This window comes from Eupeodes corollae, chromosome 2 (assembly GCF_945859685.1).
Source record: "Eupeodes corollae chromosome 2, idEupCoro1.1, whole genome shotgun sequence".
Taxonomy (NCBI): Eukaryota; Metazoa; Arthropoda; class Insecta; order Diptera; family Syrphidae; genus Eupeodes; species Eupeodes corollae.
Genome location: NC_079148.1, coordinates 130,619,393 through 130,643,089, shown reverse-complemented (window position 1 = coordinate 130,643,089; position 23,697 = coordinate 130,619,393). Strand labels below are relative to the sequence as shown.

The following is a 23,697-nucleotide window of genomic DNA, read 5'->3' as shown; positions in this document are numbered from 1 at the left end:
AAACTTATTTTGCATATTTTTATAGTAATGATAATAATAATTCAATGAATTAATTTATCTATTCACATAATTTTGCCATTTTCATGGAATATGGTGTTCTATATTAAAACATTCAAAACAATGATTTTCATGTGGAACATTTAACATCAACAATATTAATACAATTCTGTTAATGTTATAGTTCAAAGTTTGGAAAAAATCCAATAGAAATTGTGTAATTCAAAATATTGATTGGCATATTTGTACATATTTTTAAATGAACGACGTAATTTTTGTATATACACATTTATTTTTGATTCTTTTCAATGCGAATACGGAGACAGGCATAAAATGATGTTATTTGAGGCATATTAAATCAGAAATATTCAAATCAACATAAATCCACAAATTATATTTTTAGAAAAATATTTACAAATTTTTAAGAATAAGTTCGTATTTTTAAACGTTGCCAAAATTATGATTCAAAATGTCTCCTGCTTTTCCCAAATAGAGCAAATGCTGAGTAAATTTAGGAAGAAAGCTTTTTGTAGGTAAAAGATTAATATCCGATTTGATTGTAAAGGGTATTGTTTGGAGGTATATAACTTTGAATAAAACAAAGACGATTTTTGTTTATATTGACATTGAATTTCTATCCAGCAAAGTTTTTTAAAACCGCAGTCTATGTTGAGAATATGGGAAAACTACTTTTCAAAATTATATAACGGCGATGACGAATCGAATTCCGTTGTTAGGGAGATAGAACCATTAAACCTAGGCGAGGACATCATCAACAATTCCGCCCTCCCGACCTCGACAAAGTGAGGATAGCTATATCTTAACTGAAGTCAAACAAAGCTGCTGGAGCTGACAGCATCGCTGCCGAACTATTCAAAGCAGCAGGCGATGACTTGGTAGGGAGCATGCACCAACTCATCTGCAAAATATGGTCCGAAGAAAGCATGCCTGATGAGTGGAATCTCAGCATACTTTGCTTGAACTATAGAGGCAACAGTCTCCTGAACTTTCCATATAAGATCATTTCTGCCGTATTATGTGGAAGCCGTTCGTTAACAACCTGATCAGTGTGACTTCAGACCAGATAAGTCTACCGTCGACCAAATATTCACTCTACGGCAAGTCTTGGAAAAACCCAGGAACTTCTAATTGATACCCACCATCGGTTTATCGATTTTAAAGCCGCGTAAAACAGCATCTATTGGGAAGAGCTCTACCGAGCAATGTCTAGTTTTGGCATCCCTGTCAAACTTATCCGTTTATGCAGAATGACGATGGAGAATGCACGCTGCTTTATCAAGGTCGGAAAAGATCTTACCGATGCATTTGATGTCAAAAAAGGTTTTAGACAAGGCGATGCACTGTCATGCGACTTCTTCAACATCGTTCTGGAAAGAATTGTGCAAAACTCAACCGTCAACACTAGAGGCACAATATTCCAAAGAACCTTCTAGTTATTTGGATACGCAGATGATATTGACATAATTGGAAGATCAGTGGCGTGATGTCAGTGGAGCGTTTTTGAGCATTGCGAGAAGCGAAGAAGGTGGGCAAGACCAAGTATATGCAGTCATCAAAAAAGAACATTGAACAACGACGTCTTGGACAAAACGTCAACATGGACAGGTATAACTTTGATGTAGTTGAGGACTTTGTCTATCTAAGCACTGCTATAAACTCAGACAACGATACCAGCGCTGAAATTAAACGAAGAATATCTTGCAAATCGCTACTTCTTTGGACTTGGAAGGCAATTGAGTAGTAAAGTCCTCTTTCGAATTAAATCCCCATCTCATAAGGCACTCATCATCCCAGTTCTTATTTATGGCGCTGGGGACTGGACCCTGTCAAAGAAAGATGAGTGCGTCTTAGGATGCTTCAAGATTTTTGGTCCCGTATGCATAGATAGAGAATGGAGGAGAAGATAAACGGTGATTTTTTAAGAGCTTGAGTCCAATTTTGGGTAACTTTTTCGAGCATTTCGGCCGGAATAGCCCGAATTTCTTCGGAAATGTTGTCTTCCAAAGCTGGAATAGTTGCTGGCTTATTTGTGTTGACTTTAGACTTGACGTAGCCCCACAAAAAATAGTCTAAAAGCGTCAAATCGCATGATCTTGGTGGCCAACTTACCGGTCCATTCCTTGAGATGAATTGTTCTCCGAAGTTTTCCCTCAAAATGGCCATAGAATCGCGAGCTGTGTGGCATGTAGTGCCATCTTGTTGAAACCACATGTCAACCAAGTTCAGTTCTTCCATTTTTGGCAACAAAAAGTTTGTTAGCATTGAACGATAGCGATCGCCATTCACCGTAACGTTGCGTCCAACAGAATCTTTGAAAAAATACGGTCCAATGATTCCACCAGCGTACTAACCACACCAAACAGTGCATTTTTCGGGATGCATGGGCAGTTCTTGAACGGCTTCTGGTTGCTCTTCACTCCAAATGCTGCAATTTTGCTTATTTACGTAGCCATTCAACCAGAAATAAGACTCATCGCTGAACAAAATTTGTCGATAAAAAAGCGGATTTTCTGCCAACTTTTCTAGGGCCCATTCACTGAAAATTCGACGTTGTGGCAGATCGTTCGGCTTCAGTTCTTGCACGAGCTGTATTTTATACGGTTTTACACCAAGATCTTTGCGTAAAATCTTCCATGTGGTCGAATAACACAAACCCAATTGCTGCGAACGGCGACGAATCGACATTTCACGGTCTTCAGCAACACTCTCAGAAACAGACGCAATATTCTCTTCTGTACGCACTGTACGCATTCGTGTGGTTGGTTTAATGTCCAATAAAGTAAACTGAGTGCGAAACTTGGTCACAATCGCATTAATTGTTTGCTCACTTGGTCGATTATGTAGACCATAAATCAGACGTAAAGCGCGAAACACATTTCGAACCGAACACTGATTTTGGTAATAAAATTCAATGATTTGCAAGCGTTGCTCGTTAGTAAGTCTATTCATGATGAAATGTGAAAGCATACTGAGCATCTTTTTTTTGAAACCATGTCTGAAATCCCGCGCTATCTGTCAAATACTAATGCATGAAAATCCTAACCTCAAAAAAATCACCCTTTATAACGACGAACTGTATGGACTGTACAGCGACACTGACCTAGTTAACAGAATTAAAGTCCAACGACTTAGATGGCTGGGTCATGTAGATCGAATAGACATCAACGTTCCAGCCCGGAAGGTCTTCGAAACCAATCCCGATGCAGTAGAAGAAGACCGCGACTCAGGTGTCGCACGCAGTTGGGTGAAGACCTCAACCAACTTGGCGTGTGAAACTGGAGACAGCTACCTAAGGACCGAGCTGCTGGAGACTGAAGTTGGTTGAGGCCCAGGTCCGCACCCGTCTGAAGCACCACCTTAAGTAATTAAGTAAAGTTTTTATAAAAGTACAAGTTAATGAAACGGTATCCCGGCTTACACTTTAGGAATATTACGGCAGCTTTTCTTTATTGAAAGTAATGGCTGAATCACAAACACGCTTCATCTTCGTCTTCACCTGACGTTTACGAGTTCAGCCATAGCAATTCAATGCATGCTATCACAATGGAGCTTCGACCTCACGTTTCGTTTGACAATCATAAGGAAAAGAACGTAATGTAACGTAATATGACTCCAAACGGAAGCTCTAGTTCAATTATCTGAACACTTGCTTTGTCTGACAGCTTAATAGCTATAAAAATTGTCAACAAACAAAATATTTGCTCTTTTGAAGCGATGAAATAATAGAAATGTCATTCAAAGCAACTTCGAAGCAGGCCCACCTTAACGCAGACGAAGCAGAAGCGTGTTTGTGATTAAGCCATAAAATGGACGTAGTGGAAAATACGTATTTAAAAAATTAACGATTTTCAAAATTAATTTTGCACAATTTGGCATCATTCTATTAGTTCTAAAATTCAAAACCAAACTTAAAATAAATCACTTAAAATTTGACACTTGACAAAATGAGACCCAGTCAAAATAGTGTTGCCGCCTAAAAGTTTTATGCCACTAAAAAAACACAATTATTTCAAATAAAAACGTCTGCTAAAGAAAAAGCTGATTTTATTCAGGAAAGAATTCTTTTTGTAAGGCGGCAAATGGATTTAATATAAGTTTTTTTTACTTATGTTAAGGTATTGCTTAAACCAGCTTCAAGATTAAATTCACGTAGAAGAACCTTTAAGTAATAATATCTTGACCTAACCTACGTAAGGACAGTAAGGACACACAAAATCCCACCTTTACTGTAACTATTAATAGAAATACCTCAAATAGTTTGCTCGTGGGTTGTAGATCTTCAGCTTAAAAATAGTTACTCTTAAATATCTATATTTACACCTTTCTAGATTGGGAAACATACATATATACTTTCCTATGGAAATTAACGCTTAAATTGTCAAGTAATCAAGCTTAATGCGTTGGAATGCAAGTGGCAGTGGCAATTAGTGAGACATTATTGCCTTACAAAAATAATCTGAAGCTGTAGCAAAAAAAAAAAGAAAAAGCAAAACGCCCACATTGGAATTCCATACCGCACAACAAAAAACAAAAGCACAAGATAAAAATTACATATCTCAATCACTTAAAAGCCACTTAAAGTCCAAATGAGAGCAGAAAGCAGTCCACCCTACTGTCCAGGTTTTATTTTTTAACAACTACATGAGTGGAACAAGTTTTAAAACATTTTTTTGTACATACCCACGATTAATCGGTATTTAATTAAAAATAAAACAAAAAATATATAAATCGTGCCACAAGATGGATTCCTCTTAAGATATACGAGTAATGCTCTCAATTCAAATGCCACAAAGTAGCCCATAAGATACTCGAAGCTCTTGAAGCTGCAGTGCAGAGGTAGGTGGGTTTTGACTCTGCTGCCTGTGGCTCTTTATGGATTGGTTTGGCTAGCCACAGACTAGAATTGCGGACAACCATCAAATCCCTCCTGATATCTCTGTCTGATGTTCGATCGTCTGCAGGTATGTACATACCTACAAAAGTTATCATTATTACTATACATATTTTATTTAATATAGGTTAATCCGGTTTTTGTAAAAGGTGAACGAATTAATTTTCGAAATCGAAAGTGAGCATCTGGTCAAGTGGAAGCGGTGGGGTTTGAGATGGTGGGTTGTTGGTTGCACAAAGTGTACAAAATATTTTGCGTATAGTTTTTATCCCACATCGTGAATTAAGTCAAGTCACTGACATTATATTGATTTATCGTTTATTTAAAGTTTTTTAAGCCGCCACCAAGCCGCAACTTGTCTTCGCATTCGCAAAGTTTCATAATATAGTGGGTTAACTTATTTTATACATTTTTATTCACATCAGCCAGCCAGTGTTTTGAAAAACAAGTTATTTTCTTGATTATGCATCTGATGGCGTTTAAATACGGATAACGCAGGCAAAACCTACTTTAAATGACAGAAGTAAGTCAATTAAGTACATCGAATTTTATGTCAAGGTTATGGTTCAGGGAGCAATGAAATTGTACAAGGAGAGGATATGGGAACCTTCAATTGAAATTGTTCTGAAATTCAGACATTTTTGAAAATTCCAATTTATTTGAAAAAGTTGTTTTTTTTTTTGGAGTGAAAAAGAAAGAAGAGAATATTTTTGAAGCATTCAACATTATGTACGTAAGTTTATATGGGAACTGAAGTATGTATAGGAGTTTAGATGATGGTGTAAACTTACACTTCAGATTGATGTTCATGTTCAAGTTTTGAATAACTTTTTTAAATTGCTTTTCGATATTGCCATATACAAAAAATATGCTTAGCACTTAGGGCTTCTTTTGCATTTTAGTGGATAAAAATATGGATTTATTTTGACTCAAGTGGGATGATGTTTTAAAGAAGAAAGGACCACCAAGAGGCTTTGGGAATGCACTTTAATTTTAAGACTTTAATAATTCTTTAAGAAATGTGTGTGTTCAAAATACTCATTTTTAAATTGAATACTTTACACACGTAAGAAACTTAAGTATAGTGTTAACGCAGGCAAGATATATTTAAATATCGAGTGTTTTGAGCAAATAGGGCAAGAAAGGAAATAATTAAAGATTTATGAAAAACTGGGTCATCTTGTCGGTACGATTTACATGAAAGTGCTCGATAATTTGTACGGAAACTCATTATTGTTTTATAATGGCACTGAAATGTAAAAATAAATCAAATAGTTAAACAATCAAAGCCGAAAGGAAAGCGTCGCTATTAAAAAATGTCAGATTTAAAAAACGAACAAAATATAAAAAATGTAAAAGCAAATAAAGCAAAATTTTGAATTGAGTATGATTTTACTTATTCAAACCAAATTTCAGCATTTTATTATCACATTACATTTTACAAAAAGTAAAAACCCTACAGCGGCTTGTTCGACTTGTAGTTAAGCTAAACCCATGCAATCTGATATTCTGACATTTCAAATTAATATGTTCCTTCAACAGACCTACAGCCCTTTTCTGCTATTCATTGGGGGGAATTTTTCCTGAATTTTCACTTATCACTATTCATTCGAAGTGAATCTGTGTATGTCGATAACGTCGGTAATACTGCGCTGTATTCTTCTATTCACGTGAACGCATTTATTTTATAAAATTCGGATATTTTATTTAATGTCTGGTTTGTTAATTGTTGTTAGCAAAATGTAAGTAAAAAATTAATTTATTGCTTAATTTAGAATATTTTTTTATAAATAAAGGATTATTAGCATTTTTAGGGGAAGTACGACACACAAGGAACAATTTGCACCAATTATTTCTGTAATGAAATAAAATACAGAAATTTAAAAAAAATAATGCAAAACCACAACCCGAAGACCTCCGCTAAATTTGGAATAGTCTAAGAGATAGGCTCAACCCCTAGGCCCACCAATCAAAGATGTGGTTGAGTTTTTTGTTTACTTTCTAACATTTCGTCGAAGCTCTCCGTTTGAGGATTCTCTTATTCCTCTATTTACAATTGGAATAAAAAGTCCAATACTGTCCATTTCCAAAAATTAAACAATTGTATTGATTAAACTTAATTTTTGTAAGAATCAAAACCATAACAATTTACTCAACATTCTAAAGATTTTCATTTGAACAGCTGTTTTCATGAATGTCAAATTGGTTTAGGATAATGTAGTTCACCCGATGGATAGCAGAATGCAAAGGCAGTGTGAAAGAGAATCGAACGAATCGAATATAAGATCCACGTGAATAGGTTTGTTTGCTTTGATTTTAATTTTCATGAACTGTCACTATTCACACGTGTTCAGATGCATCATTTTTTTTTAGAAAAAGTGAAAGTTAGTAAATTTTGATTTGGAAGTAACTAGAAATGCAAAAATGTAGAAAAAGTATGTCTTGTAAAATTAACAATTGGTTGTTAAATATTTTGAATCAATATATTATAGTTTTTAATTTTTAAAAACCTGCTTTAAAAATTTAAACTTTGTTTTAGGACATTGTTGACAAGCTTCATAAAATTTAGTCCATTAGTACTTAAAAATATTTCTTTCTTGAACAAAAAAACTATTTTGACGTTTGCCGATAACAAAAAATAATTATTGTCGGTAATGCAATTCTATTAATCGGCACTAAAGGTCGTCATCTGTCATTGAAATTTTATAATTGTTACTTAAAAGCATTTAGAAAACATATTTAGCACTTATTTTTATTCTTTATGAAAACTAATTGCATAAACTTTGAAAAAAAACTTCCACAGTAAGTTAGATTAAAATAATTGAATGACCATTGGTAAGGTAGTGTTTCTTTGAAAACAAAACATAATGATTATGTATTGACAACGGTGAAATTAACAGGTTTGCAATCATTAACTTTATATTCTTTTGAGGTCTTGGCATTCACTTTAAGACTTAACATTCACTTGAAGTCTTTGTATTCTTTTTAATTCTTAAGTTAAATTTCACTACACACTTTTGAAATGTTTGTTTTAATCTCTTGGTGTATGACATCGAAAATCCTGACACCGAAAATTGGTGTACGAGGTGTATAAGCCATTTTAGAATATTTTGTGTACTTAAAATCACTCAAGAACGGACAAGAATGCAAAGACTTCAATTAAATGTTAAGAATACAATGAGTCTTAAATCATAGCAATGAAATGATCAAAGAAAAAATGATTGCAGTCTTTTTAAAGTTAAATGATTGATGTTTCCAGAAATTGAAATAAAAGAATACATGAATTCTTAAATGATTGCAATTAATTGAATGCAAATAATGATTGTAGTCTTAAGGTCAAATGCTTGATGATTGCAGAATTTGAAATCCCAATATTTAGATGAAAACATTGAATGCATTCTTTAACAAGCCTGCTAGTAAGCTTCGAAATGTCTTAAAACTAACAATTTCTTAACTTAAATGCATCTTCATTGTGCTCTCAATTCAAAACGCTGTTAAATCCACAAAGCTGTATAAACTCCATTCAATTTGCTTCCCCCTGCTTTGAAGACGACATATGCACAAATAACAGCGACAGAAACGAATGCGGTGATCAAAGATCTACAAAGTTGCAAAGCACCAGGGTTGTATCGCCATTTTAAGGGGATTCTATAAGTTAGGCTGTGTAGAGCTCATACAATCAGTAACAAACTTAAGCAATGACATCCTTGAGAAGGGTAATATGATAATATCGAGATTTCAAAAAAGCTTTGATATTCCCAATCTATAAAAAGGGCTACAAACCCGATGCAAATAACTATAGGGGAATATCCTTTTCAAACGTATCGTACAAAATTTTTACGAATATTTTACAACGGCGCTGCGCCTTACATCTTGGATCAACCACAACAATATGCTCAAGGAGTACCAACGAAACGAAAATTGAAGTGAGGCAAGGTTGTACTCTAAGCCCTTTGTTTGCGCGATTTATCGACGATGTAATGGACATCCTGTCTGGTGGAATTGATGTCAGCAGTACTACTATCAAAGCACTTCTGTTTGCAGATAATATAGTGATTCTAGCTCATTCACCGGAACCTAGTGGTCAACCAAGAGAAGTCAAAGATCAATAGAGGGAGAGGCAGACTATGATCAAATGAGAATTGGCACTACAATAACGAAAGACTTGAAGTTGTCAGCGAATACAAGTACCTTGAAGTGATCTTCACCTGCAATTCAAAAAATGGAAAAGCACTTAAAAGATAAGCTTGTAAAGGCAAAAACTGCAATAAACTCAATTTGGAAGATGTGTTTCTCCAACAAATATCTAAACCATAGCACGAAATTTAAAGTTTTTGAATCTGTTGCAGAATCAATCATGCTTTACGCAGCACAAGAATGGCGAGGTCAGTAATATGATGAAGTGGAAAAACTTTACGCTTCTACTTAAAACGCATGTTCCAAACTATGCATTGAACCTGGAATCTGAGGTTCTGGAAAAGGGTAAGTTAGTATATTTTGATTTGGAAGTAACTAGAAATGCAAAAATGTAGAAAAAGTATGTCTTGTAAAATGCTAGGCCCTTAACAATTGGTTGTTAAATATTTTGAATCAATATATTATAGTTTTTAATTTTTCAATTACCTACTTTAAAAATTTAAACTTTTTTTTGGGACATTATTGATAGGTTTTATAAAATTCAGTCTATTATTACTTGAAAATAGTTCTTTCTTGGACAAAAAATATTTTGACTTTTGCCGATAACAAATAATAAGTATAGTCGGTAATGTAGTTCGTTTAATCGGCACTAGAGGTAGTCGCCTATTATTGAAATTTTATAATTTTTACTTAAAAACATTTAAAAAGCAAATTTGGTACTTATTTTTATTCTTGATGAAAACTAATTGCATAAACTTTAAAAAAAAAACTTACCCTGCGGTCTTAAATTGCACAGTAAGCTAGGTTAAAATAATTGAATGACCATTGGTAAGGTAGTGTTTCTTTGAAAACAAAACAAAGATTATGTACTGAGAACAGTGAAATTAACAAGTTTTGCAATCATTGACTATATATTTTTTTGAGGTCTTGGGATTCCCTTTAAGACTTAACATTGTGAAGTGAGCTTCTCGCCTTCTGTATGTTGTCTTCCCTTGCTCTATAATGGAGGCTTTCCAGTAAATTGTTTCCACTCTGTAACATTTTCCAAAGTCAAAGCTGAAAGGTATTTCACACGAGTCTGCTAAATTTTTCCATTCTTCAAACCACGAACTTTGGGACCTTATGACTGATACTGCAATCTTCATAGCAATTTTATCGGTGTGGCTGTTCATCAGTTTAACAGTGTAATTGAAATGTAATCTAAGTGATTTTAGGTACAGTGGTGATAACCCAGTTTCGATAAGAAGCATATAGTTTAGTGTTGTGTCCGGTAGACGAAACTGTAGTTTTAAAAAGAATCAGAGTAGTTTTTCAGTGTTCTCCGAAGGGCGCCAGCCCCATGATACTGTAACATACAACATGATGGACTGAGACGTTGCGGTAAAAACTCGAAATTTCCGTGAATATTTTTCCATACTGTACCAACAGCGTTTTTGGAAGCCGATAGCCTTTTCTCAAGGTGCATTTCGGAATTCAGGTTTGCTCGTCACAGTAAAACCAAGGTATTGGTATTCTTTGACATTTTCGATTAAATCTTCACAATAGTACCATTTTTCATTTGCAGCTAAAGGTCCAAAGGTCCAGTTCTTCTCCGAAAGACCATCGTTTTTGACTTGTTGTGATTTACAGTAACGTTCCACTCAAAGCAGTAATCCCTTAATTTATTGATCATTAGCTGCAGGGAATCCTGTGATTCCGATAGCAGACCTAGATCGTCTGCATACATAAGTATTTTAATAGGGAACCCATCGATTGTGATGTCATATGGCAATTCATTATTCAAATCTTGAATGTAAAGGCAAAATAGTGAGGGGCTGAGATTACAACCTTGTATCAATCCAGCGAACGCAAGATACCACTCTGACAAATTTTGCCCATCCCATACTGTATACCTTGTTTCTTTGTAGATGTTTTCAATCAACCTTCCAAATTTAAGAGATGTCCTGTTTCGAAACAGCTTATAATTGGGGCTTTTTTGTCGATAGAATCAAAAGCTGCTCGGAAATCGACGAAAAAGGTGTATAATTTTTTGCGCCTACGAAGTGTTATTCAGCAATGTTCGTCATGCTAAAGATGTGGTCCACTTGAGAATATCCTTTCCTGAACCCAATTTGTACTTCACTGAGAAGGTGCTTACTTTCGACCCATTTCTGAGGCGGCATCTTAAGATTTCCATAAATATTTTAAGCGAAGAGTTAAGAAAAGATATACTCCTATAGTTCGCTGGGTCCATCTTATCTCCTTTTTTGTGTAGGGGAAAAATAATTGATTTTCTAAAAGCATCCAGTGAATACCCTGCTGTGAAGATATCATTATATACTTTTGTAAGATGCATAAGAAAATATTTTGTTGCATATTTAAAGAATTTGTTTTCGATCCGATCAACTCCGGGAGCTTTATTTTCCTTAACATTCGCTACAATTACTTCAACCTCTGAGATTATTATTTCGCTATCTAGCATTGGGTTTTCAAAATTAGGCCTGGCATACTGAATTGGTTGAGAAAAAAATTCTGCGTTCAACTGATTTTGAAAATGTTTTTAAGTGCTGATGCAGATAAAGGTATTTTTGATCCAAACGTTTTTCCTTTAAGAATTCTTATTGCTCTCCAAAAATCCGAAGAGTTTCTGCACAGGTATACTTTCTGCTTGTTTCTTCAAATAGTTTACTTTTTTGGCATTGCAAATAGCTTTGAAGGCTTTATTAGCAGTAATGTAGTCGGCTTTTAAAGAAACGGCATTGAAGTTTCGATACAAGTTTAAAAACGCAAGATTTTTTCCTCGCAGACTCACTATCCTTATCATACGACGGTGATTTAGCTGGATTAGCTTGATGTGTAATGGCTGTGGATGTTATGATGTTCTCCAAAACTTCTATCGTCAAAATGTTATCCTTTATTCCTTGTACTGTCATATTTCGGTTTAAACTCATTTGATACGCTTCAGCTTTATTTTTGTTCCATTTCAGTTTTGGAAGAAGGCAATTTTGTGTTTCTAGTTCGTTTTCTGATTCTGAAGTGGTCAAAGAGGTGGACCAATGTCATATGGTCGGAGTATATCTGACTGTCCACCTCGAAATCATAAAGATAAACAGAAATGTCGTTCGACATATAAAGATAATCTATAACAGATTGGCCTGGATTGTCTTTTTAATAGCAAATGATTGATGATTGCAGAATTTGAAATCACAATATTTAGATAAAATCATTGAATGCAATTAAAGTAAAATATTTCGATGTTTCAAATCAAACAAATGTAGAAATCTTCAAAACCACACTAATAAATTCAATTTATTCAATTTTGTTTACCTATTTAAGTAACTTCGCAATACCAAACAATATAATTACTATTTTCAATAAAATTATACATTCTTGTTTAATTTATTGCACATTCTTGTTTAATTTGTGTTAGTTTTGTAAAATATATTGCAAATATTTACAGTTACATCTGGGCTTTGTTGTATGGTTTTTCTATCTAATTTATAAACAATATTGGCTTTGTATTTTTAACTATGGAGGTACGATGTTGTTAGTTTAAATTTATTTACGCAACAATGAACATTACGTAGATACTATATTTTTACGGAAGGGTATATTATTTAACGTTCCGCCATTTAAGAACAACGCAATAGCAGAAACGATAAATGTAGCGAAATTTTCTAAAGGAGTGCAGTTGAAGTATAAATTGAATAAACACATAAAGAACAGTCAACATTAAAAGTAAACATACCTACTTCCTTGTAAAAACTAAACTAGCGAACTCCATTCAATGATAAATTAATCAATCTTATTTAAATTAGCCAAAAATACGCTTAAACACTATAATAACTTTGCAGTTACTGACTCGTAATTTCTGCTACATACTTTAGTTTATTATAGTAAACGTTTTTTCTTTTTGAATTTCACCTTTAAAGAAAAGTTTTGACATTCACAGTTCAGATATTAGATGCGTTCATAATGAAATTTTAAAGTCCCAATTGTAATGTTGTAAAAGGTGTTTTCAATTTTAAATGAAAGTTTTGACATTGACAGTTCGGATATTAGATGCGTTCACACTAAAATTTGTTTGTTTGGTTATTGGATGTGTTCGCAACGAAATTTTAAAGTAGTAAGGTCCCAATTGTAATATTTTTTAATTTCTTAAAATGTTGTCTAAATATTGTAAAAGGTGTTTTTTTTTACCTTTAAATGAAAGTTTTGTCATTGACAGTTCGGATATTACATGCATTCACACTAAAATATGCTTATTTTATTTGTTTGGTTATTGAATGTGTTCATAATGAAATTTTGAAGTAGTTAGGTCCTAATAGTAATATTTTTTAATTTCTTGAAATATTGTCTAAATGTTGTAAAAGATGTTTTCAATGTCAATGAAAGTTTTGACATTGACAGTTCAGAAATTAGATGATTTCACAATGAAATTTTAAAGTCCCAATTGTAATGTTGTAAAAGGTGTTTTCAATTTTAAATGAAAGTTTTGACATTGACAGTTCGGGTATTAGATGCGTTCACACTAAAATTTGTTTGTTTGGTTATTGGATGTGTTCGCAACGAAATTTTAAAGTAGTAAGGTCCCAATTGTAATATTTTTTAATTTCTTAAAATGTTGTCTAAATATTGTAAAAGGTGTTTTTTTTTACCTTTAAATGAAAGTTTTGTCATTGACAGTTCGGATATTACATGCATTCACACTAAAATATGCTTATTTTATTTGTTTGGTTATTGAATGTGTTCATAATGAAATTTTGAAGTAGTTAGGTCCTAATAGTAATATTTTTTAATTTCTTGAAATATTGTCTAAATGTTGTAAAAGATGTTTTCAATGTCAATGAAAGTTTTGACATTGACAGTTCAGAAATTAGATGATTTCACAATGAAATTTTAAAGTCCCAATTGTAATGTTGTAAAAGGTGTTTTCAATTTTAAATGAAAGTTTTGACATTGACAGTTCGGGTATTAGATGCGTTCACACTAAAATTTGTTTGTTTGGTTATTGGATGCGTTCGCAACGAAATTTTAAAGTAGTAAGGTCCCAATTGTAATATTTTTTAATTTCTTAAAATGTTGTCTGAATATTGTAAAAGGTCTTTTTTTACCTTTAAATGAAAGTTTTGACATTGACAGTTCAGAAATTAGATGCGTTCACAATGAAATTTTAAACTCCCAATTGTAAAATTTTTCAGTTTCTTGAAATGTTGTAAAAGGTGTTTTCAATTTTAAATGAAAATTTTGACATTGACAGTGCGGATATTAGATGCGTTCACACTAACATTTGTTTGTTTGGTTTGTAAGTAGTTACGTCCCAATGTTAAAATTCTTTAAATAATTATTGTGATATTTTTTAATTTCTTGAAATGTTGTCTAAATATAGTAAAAGGTGTTTTAAATAAAAGTTCTGACATTGACAGTGCGGATAATTCTTGAAATGTTGTCTAAATATTGTAAAAGTTGTTTTCAACATTAAATAAAAGTTTTGACATTGACAGCTCGGATATTAGATGCTTTCACAACGAAATTTGTTTGGTGGTAGTTATTGGATGCGTTCACAATGCAATTTTAAAGTAGTTAGGTCCCAATTGTAATATTTTTTAATTTCTTAAAATGTTGTCTAAATATTGTAAAAGGTGTTTTTTTACCTTTAAATGAAAGTTTTGACATTGACAGTTCAGAAATTAGATGCTTTCACAATGACATTTTAAAGTCCCAATTGTAATATTTTTCAATTTCTTGAAATGTTGTAAAAGGGGGTTTCAATTTTAAATGGAAGTTTTGACATTGGCAGTTCGGATATTAGATGCGTTCACACTAAAATTTGTTTGTTTGGTTATTGGATGCGTTCGCAACGAAATTTTAAAGTAGTAAGGTCCCAATTGTAATATTTTTTAATTTCTTAAAATGTTGTCTGAATATTGTAAAAGGTCTTTTTTTACCTTTAAATGAAAGTTTTGACATTGACAGTTCAGAAATTAGATGCTTTCACAATGAAATTTTAAAGTCCCAATTGTAATATTTTTCAATTTCTTGAAATATTTTCTAAATATTGTAAAAAAAAATCAAATGGGGTGGCGCAACAGTCCGTTGTGAACCAGGGCCTAGTGACTTACAACTCTCAACCATTCCTGTGTGCGAGTACTGTTGTCAGGAATGGAAGGGACCTAAAATTTTAGGCCGAATCCGAACGGCTAGTTTGAGAAAGCACTTTTTCATGACAAGAATTACTCTTGAAGGATTTGTCAATTCCTCACAAGAGGCAGTACCCGCGAAAATTATTTTTTATAAATTAAGGTGGCACAGGCAGGGATTGAACCCAAGACCCCTTGCATGACAGTCCAACGCACTAACCATCATGCTACGGGTACTACAAATATTGTAAAAGGTGTTTTCAATTTTAAATGAAAGTTTTGACATTGACAGTTCGAATATTAGATGCGTTCACACTAACATTTGTTTGTTTGGTTATTTTAAAGTAGTAAGGTCCCAATTGTAATATTTTTTCAATTTCTTGAAATGTTGTCTAAATATTGTAAAAGGTGTTTTCACCCTTAAATGAAAGTTTTGACATTGACAGTTCAGATATTAGATACGTTCACAATGAAATTTAATAGTCCCAATTGTAATATTTTTCAATTTCCTGAAATGTTGCCTAAATACAGTAAAAGGTGTTTTAAATGAAAGTTTTGACATTGACAGTGCGGATAATTCTTGAAATGTTGTCTAAATATTCTAAAAGTTGTTTTCAACATTAAATAAAAGTTTTGACATTGACAATACAGATATTAGATGCGTTCACATTAAAATTTGTTTGTTTGGTTATTGGACGCGTTCACAATGAAATTTTAAAGCAGTAAGGTGCCAATTGTAATATTTTTTAATTTCTTAAAATGTTGTCTAAATATTGTAAAAGGTGTTTTAATTTTAGTTGACAGTGTATGAAAAATAACAACGTTCTTTCTCTGGTTATGATATATGCGTTCTGCACGAATTGTTACACTTAATTAATGCTTCATTTGTGCTCTACCTTCTTGTTTAAGTTTTGCGCAGTGAAATAACAGATTTTTTCAATTTAAAATGTTTAATTACCAATAAATTAAAAAAAAACAACGATGTAAACAGGTGCTTACCAAAGTACTAGAAAATAAATCTCGTTTGACATCATTGCTGCTACTTATGCCAATGACACTAATACCGTCATTCGTTGTCGTTGTTTCAAATCTAGAAAAGAGAAAAACAAAAAGAAAATTCAATTAAATAACAAAAAACCCACATATGTTAGAAGAATACATTTTAGAAAAAACCCAAACCCTTTTTTTTTCAATGAAAACAAAAAAATCATAAACCATCTGACAGTTGAAATGATGAATTGCACAACAAGAAAAAAGAACAAACAAGTGATGCGTTCTTAAAGGTAAAGAAACGTCAGACTATAATTCCAAGAAATGAGACAATTGTTTTCAATTTCATTCATATTTCTTAAGGGTTTGGGTTTTTTTTGGGAACGTACCCCTATAGAAGAAAGAAATAAGGCTAAAAATTCACATTGGCAAGAAAACAACATTTGGTTGTGTTTTTCTTGGAATTTCGATGTTTTTCACCTAGCCACACACACAAGAACGATGAACTGTCAGTTAATGTTGTTATTTTAATCTTCTTTAAACCTCAAATAAGAATAAGTTTTTGTATTCTAAAATAAAATTTACAACAAATCGATGGGATGGATGGAAGGCAGGTATGAGAATGAGAATAAAATAAAAATAAGAACAACAATCAATCCATCAACATGTTGTTTTTAGCACTTGAATGAATGACAATTGAGCGTGTCTACACGGTAAAGTTACAACATCACAAACTAAGACAACAGAACGAAACTTTGTAACATTTTCAAAAAAAAAGAAGAAGAAACGAACAAGAATTGTGTCATGTGCATTGCATGTCTATTTCGAGTTTACATGGAAGAAATTAACATTGACAGTTCTGTCTTCATTGAAAACTACTAATTTCTATAAGATGTTCGATGATCAAAGAACAAGTTAATTTAACTTGTTTTGAGATTCACAAGCCCCGGGTATATCGAAGAACTGTCAAATCCTTCACGAGTTTTTCGAATGTCATGTCAACGTGCCTTTTGTGTTAATTATTATTCGTATTTGACGTATAACTGACGTTAGAATTGTTCGTGTTTGAAATAAAAATGCGCACTGGAGTATTTCGTAGTTGTCAATACCAAGAAATGTCAATTTACGGACCACTAACAAAACAGAACTAAGGGTGGAAATTTGCTCATTAATTCGTAATTCACTAATTCATCCATTATTTGGCAAGTGTCACATCCGTAACAAATAAAGAAAACATCGAAATACCAAATTTTTGAAGTAATTAAGATACCAAAACAATAGAATTTGAAAGTTAAAACAGATATAGTCACATTTTTTTGTGACATAAGAAATTTAAAATGCAGGAATTTTTCTGTACGAAAATCTGCTTTACAAATTGAAATTATCCAATTCAATCAATATTACTGATATTTCAGAAAAAAAATTCTGTGAGAATTTGTGTCACTTTTAAGGGTCACTTCTATGACAACAAAGTTTGGGATGCAAATTCTCTTTCAGATGATTTTCGTTCGTCGTCGATGGGCCTTAAGCAAGGATACGTTTTAAGTACTCTTCTCTTTATCTTATAAAGGGTGATTTTTTTGAGGTTAGGATTTTCATGCATTAGTATTTGACAGATCACGCGGGATTACAGACATGGTGTCAAAGAGAAAGATGCTCAGTATGCTTTGACATTTCATCATGAATAGGCTAACTAACGAGCAACGCTTGCAAATCATTGAATTTTATTACCAAAATCAGTGTTCGGTTCGAAATGTGTTTCGCGCTTTACGTCCGATTTATGGTCTACATAATCGACCAAGTGAGCAAACAATTAATGCGATTGTGACCAAGTTTCGCACTCAGTTTACTTTATTGGACATTAAACCAACCACACGAATGCGTACAGTGCGTACAGAAGAGAATATTGCGTCTGTTTCTGAGAGTGTTGCTGAAGACCGTGAAATGTCGATTCGTCGCCGTTCGCAGCAATTGGGTTTGTGTTATTCGACCACATTCGACAAATTTTGTTCAGCGATAAGGCTCATTTCTGGTTGAATGGCTACGTAAATAAGCAAAATTGCCGCATTTGGAGTGAAGAGCAACCAGAAGCCGTTCAAGAACTGCCCATGCATCCCGAAAAATGCACTGTTTGGTGTGGTTTGTACGCTGGTGGAATCATTGGACCGTATTTTTTCAAGGATGCTGTTGGACGCAACGTTACGGTGATTGGCGATCGCTATCGTTCAATGCTAACAAACTTTTTGTTGCCAAAAATGGAAGAACTGAACTTGGTTGACATGTGGTTTCAACAAGATGGCGCTACATGCCACACAGCTCGCGATTCTATGGCCATTTTGAGGGAAAACTTCGGAGAACAATTCATCTCAAGGAATGGACCGGTAAGTTGGCCGCCAAGATCATGCGATTTGACGCCTTTAGACTATATTTTGTGGGGCTACGTCAATTCTAAAGTCTACACAAATAAGCCAGCAACTATTCCAGCTTTGGAAGACAACATTTCCGAAGAAATTCGGGCTATTCCGGCCGAAATGCTCGAAAAAGTTACCCAAAATTGGACTTTCCGAATGGACCACCTAAGACGCAGCCGCGGTCAACATTTAAATGAAATTATCTTCAAAAAGTAAATGTCATGGACCAATCTAACGTTTCAAATAAAGAATCGATGAGATTTTGCAAATTTTATGCGTTTTTTTTTTTTTAAAAGTTCTCAAGCTCTTAAAAAATCACCGTTTACATAAATGACATATCTGATTCGATGAAAGGTGGTATTGATTTAAGAGGAACGAATATTCCAGGACGGATGTTCGAGGACGATATAGTTTTTCTAGCTAAAACTATAGAAAGGATGCAGCTAATGATAAATAGGCTTCAACTTTATTGCAAAACATAGAATCTGGAAGTAAATCTTTCTAAATCAAAAATGAGAGATATTCCAGGAGTGAGAAGTTGACGTTTGACGAGGAACCGATAAAAATAGTAAAGGAACACAATTATCTGGGAGTTTTGATTGCATCTAACTTGAAGCTAGAAAAACATTTACAATCCAAGTTCAAAATAGCGTTTCGAACATAGCTAAATACAAAGTATTTTAAACTACCACAATTGCAATATTTACGGAGCGCAAGTATCGATCGTTTGAAGCTGTGGAAAATTCTTCCATTTTTTTTTGATAAAAGTACTTTCAAGTTGCCAAGTACGACGCCCAACTGTTACATCTTGAAACAGGAATAGGACGCCTCTTTTTAGACACACTTAAATTACATTTCAACTACGTGTCAATAGTTTTGGCGATGGGTGACGAAAGAATTCCGCGAAGAGTACTCACCCAAGCTATCAATTCTGAAGTTTCGTGTGTTAAAGACTGGAAAAAACTGACAGTTGAATACTCAACTACTTTTTCAATTTCAGCAGACGAAAGTATCAAGGTGCTTAAGAGGAGAATTTTGATGACTTGCTGAAAAAAGTCGGCATCATGATGTACGATAAGTTTATGAGTGAAGCTGAAGCATCTATTTACAGATCTTACAGAAGTAAAGTAAACCATTTCTTGATAAACACCTACTTCTTGTTCAAAAACAGTACACAAAAAATCAGCTTATTATTTAAAGTTAATTCCTCACCGTCCAGAATTGCCAACATTGTGTGATTTATTTCCTGGGAGTTTGTCCAATACTTAAGGAGTTCTGAAAGCGCTATTTTGGGGTAAATATACTTGGTTTAGAAGAAACAATCAACATCTTAAATGGAGAACTAGGTTGGGACCTTCTGAACTCTTTTCGCTATAGAACCAGAATAGTTGAGGAAAATTTGTAAGGTTTATTTTATGTGTGTCACAAAAGTAACAATGACAATAAAAGATATAGTTTGACTTAAATCATCAAAGAAATTGCCAAGCAATTTAGAAATGTAATTAAAAGTTGTGTTTTAATATTTAAGTATTATAAAGTTGTAAAAAAACTGTTGGTAACGTGTATACTTTGTCACATAAGTAACAATGAAAACTTGGAGTGTATAACCGAAACCGTCAAAACCATTGTCAAACATTTTTAAAATAATACATGTTAGTGTTTTTTTCAGTCAAGGAATTATAAAGTTAAAGTTGTCAAAAAACTGTTTCTAAGAAAGTGTGTAGTATGTCACATAAGTAACACAAACTTGAGGTAAAATATGACCAAAATCGTCAAAGCCATTGTAAAACAATTTTAAAATAAAACATATTAGTGTTTTTTTTCAGTCAACGAATAATTAAGTTAAAGCTGTCAAAAACCTGTCGGTAAGGAAGTAAACAACACAAACGTTTAAAAGAAAAACACAATTTGGGAAGTGAAAGAATATTTAAAAAAAAACGATCTTTTTAGTTTTGAAACTAAACTAGGAGACACTATTTAAAAAAATTTGTCAACAAAACTTAATGTAATAGTTCAAAAGTCAAGTTCACTATGATCCAAAAACAGAAAAACATAAATAAATTATGTATCAACTTAATTTTCACACATGAAATTGAGAAAACAAGAATCAATAAAATTCGAATTCCCACCAATTTACCGGTTGAATAAATTATTTCGTTTTCTCATATTATTCACCTTAACCCATACACGAAAAACACTCTATGTATAATAATTGGTGTGAAATTGAAGGCAGCAAAAAAAGTAATTAAATTATCCACTTAATTTAATCCAATGTCATCGAACGCCAATATAAACGCCGACGCTCCTTAATTTCCCATCATCCTTCCCTTGTTAATCGATTGATGTTGAGTATGCATTTTTTATTGGTGTAATTTAAATATCCTTATCATCACCTGCTTTTTTGCACACAATTTTTAACCAATATCCCACGAAATTTATTTTAAAACCCTTCCCTACCCTTTCACTTTATCCCTCTGAACTCACCCCGATGAACAACACTTCCTTGATGATGATGAAGATGATGATGGTGGAGGCGGTGATGGAGATTGTATATTATTGGTTGAAGAAGTTTTGGAGTAGGATCCATTCATGGATGTGTTATATTCCATCATTGATGACAAATATGTAACCCGAACCCGTGTGAGACGCAAACGTCCATCTATCAAACGTTCCCGATATGTAACCATATCACTTTTTGATCAAAAATCAGATATTTTGTGTGTGTGGGTGTGTTTTTTTTAAAGACTTTCCTAAAGATTCACTCTCGAGATAGATAGTTATCGAACTTTATAGGTTTTTTTTTTAAATCACAACGAAAGACCGAAAAAGATGTGCACAAACGATATTAAAATGAGAAATGTCCCGGACGAGGGACACGATTCGACTGTGCAAAGGCAAACGATTATTGGTCCTTTGAAGGTCCCTTTTTCGTTTTCTATATTTAGTAGTTTTCTTCTTCGTCTCTTTTTTGGTTCTTTTAAGATCTTTTAACAGCTGCTTTAGTTTTTTCTGTTCTCCTTCATTTCGGGGAATTATTTTCTTGTCCTGGGATGAAGATGATTTATTCTCTCACTCTAACGAGTTTATAATCATGTATAAGAATGAAATGGAGGGAATATGAATGTTTGAGAATAAAAGGACTTGTTTTTTGATGTAGGCGAAAGAAAAGAAATATAGGAAGACGAAAGAAGAATAAAAGTAAAAGGATTGTAACAACTTCTGTCAGGGTCAAATATTGGATTTGAACTGACATTTGACATTGTTTTATCCAAGTGGCAGCGATCTTTGGTTAAGATTGTTAGAAACTTGGAGATCTGGAGGATCTCTCCCAAAATATGCAGACACTACAGCAAAAAAGATAATTAGTAGATACAAACTGAGACAAACGCACCAAACCGGGTGTTCTATTTGTGTTTTTTGACATTTAAACAATATTTCCTTTGATTCTCTTGTCATTTCAAAGCCTCTTAAAATGTACCAAAAGGGTGCCGATATTTTCACCTTCTCACAAATCAACCGGAGCCTCTTCTTTAAATTAGCAACTTTTAGTCTTTAATAGAGAACTGACAGTTATCACTTTTCTGAAACTGGCAGATGCCTTTTCAAAGAATTGACAGCTATCACTTTGTTGAAACTGGCAGAACCCTTTCCAACTGTTTTAATTCTTGCAAAGCTAGGTGTTTAAACTTTTTGGTAGATTTAGATCTCCTAATTTTAAAATGCCATTTCAAAAACAATAGTCCTTAATTTTATCCTATAACAACTAAGAAAGCAACAACTAAATGTCAGTTTCAACAATGTGACCAATTTGAAAGCAACAACTAAATGTCAGTTTCAACAATGTGACCAATTTGATTATAGTGAGTAAAAATTATAGGTTTATATTTTGGTTTTACGAAAAGTAAGTGAAGTTAGCAACATGAGCACGTTTATAAGACAAGTTGTCGTTGCATTATTTTCCTTTCCTTGGAACACCACCAAAAAAAGGACTCATAAACAGGTTTTTGAGACGATCAGTCTGAAAAATATACTTAATATAATTCAAATTGGGTACCTGTCTTTGAAATTTTCGAGGAAAAAAAAACATCTGCGCCCGATGGCGTGTGTTGAGCATGTTTCGCGTTTCAGTGTCTCAAAGAAAGAATACTTCAGTTTTTTTTTTTCATTATCGGTGGCCCATCATCAATAACAATTTTAGAGACAGAGAGTGCATTGTCCTTCCTTCAGATTCAGATACATTCGGGAGCTACAGTTTCTACACAAAACACTTGCAGCGAACAGACAAAAAGATGCTCAAGATACACCGAGCAAAACAGCTGTCAGATAAATACGTCGGTGTACTGTTTCTTTTTTAAATCGCGGATTTTAAAAAATTCAAGTTTTGTCTGGCAGATTTCAATTTTCTTTGATTTTGTTTTAGTTGACGAATGAGGGAAAGATGCTGGACCGGAATTATAATTTTTAACAGACAACAATGATGTCGGTTTTTTGAGGTACTATTGCAAAATAAATTATAAATTAATATACAGTGCAGATTAGGAAGAATAAGGGAAGTGAATTAAGTTATTTTTGATGACTTCCTGAGACAAAAAATAAAAAACCACCTTTCTAGGCAAAAAACGAAGATTAACTTTGGGAATTCGAATTTTATTATGTGTTAGTTTTTGCCTCCTCTTCAAAAGTTTGAGTTGGTATATTTTTCATCTCCCAAGAGGACTTTACACTTTTTTTTATTATGGGAAAAAGGTAAAAAGGTACCTACAGGGTTTACGTGACTGAGAGCATGAAAGATATATTATTATGTGTAGTTTTCTTCTTTAGAACTGAGAATTCCAAAGGTAGGAGAATTTTATTTTGTATTGAAAGGTTGTGTGGCAACTTTATGTAAAGGAACATAAAAGATATATGCAAAGGTATCTAGCTTATATCTATTGGGTTAAAATTTGACGAGGATCTTCAGGTCTTAAAATAGTGAATTTAAATTAAGTTAGTATGACTTGCCCTAAACTTATGTAAATACCTTTTGTGTATATTTTATACTGAAACTAATTTTAAATCACAAATTAAAAATAAGAGTAGGAGAAAATCTATACATTATTTTTAGTGTTGAGATAAAAGAGGTTTATATACT

At 33.2% G+C, this 23,697-nt stretch overlaps 1 protein-coding gene across 1 annotated transcript in view; it reads right to left on the bottom strand.

Moving 5' to 3' along the window:
- The window catches only part of LOC129946187 (uncharacterized), a 507,301-nt gene that overhangs the window by 24,656 nt on the left and 458,948 nt on the right, over window positions 1-23,697 (bottom strand). Inside the window, exon 8 of the mRNA XM_056056274.1 lies at window positions 16,165-16,255. Within this exon, the coding sequence (XP_055912249.1) occupies window positions 16,165-16,255 (91 nt within the window). The remainder of the gene's footprint in view (window positions 1-16,164; window positions 16,256-23,697) is intronic.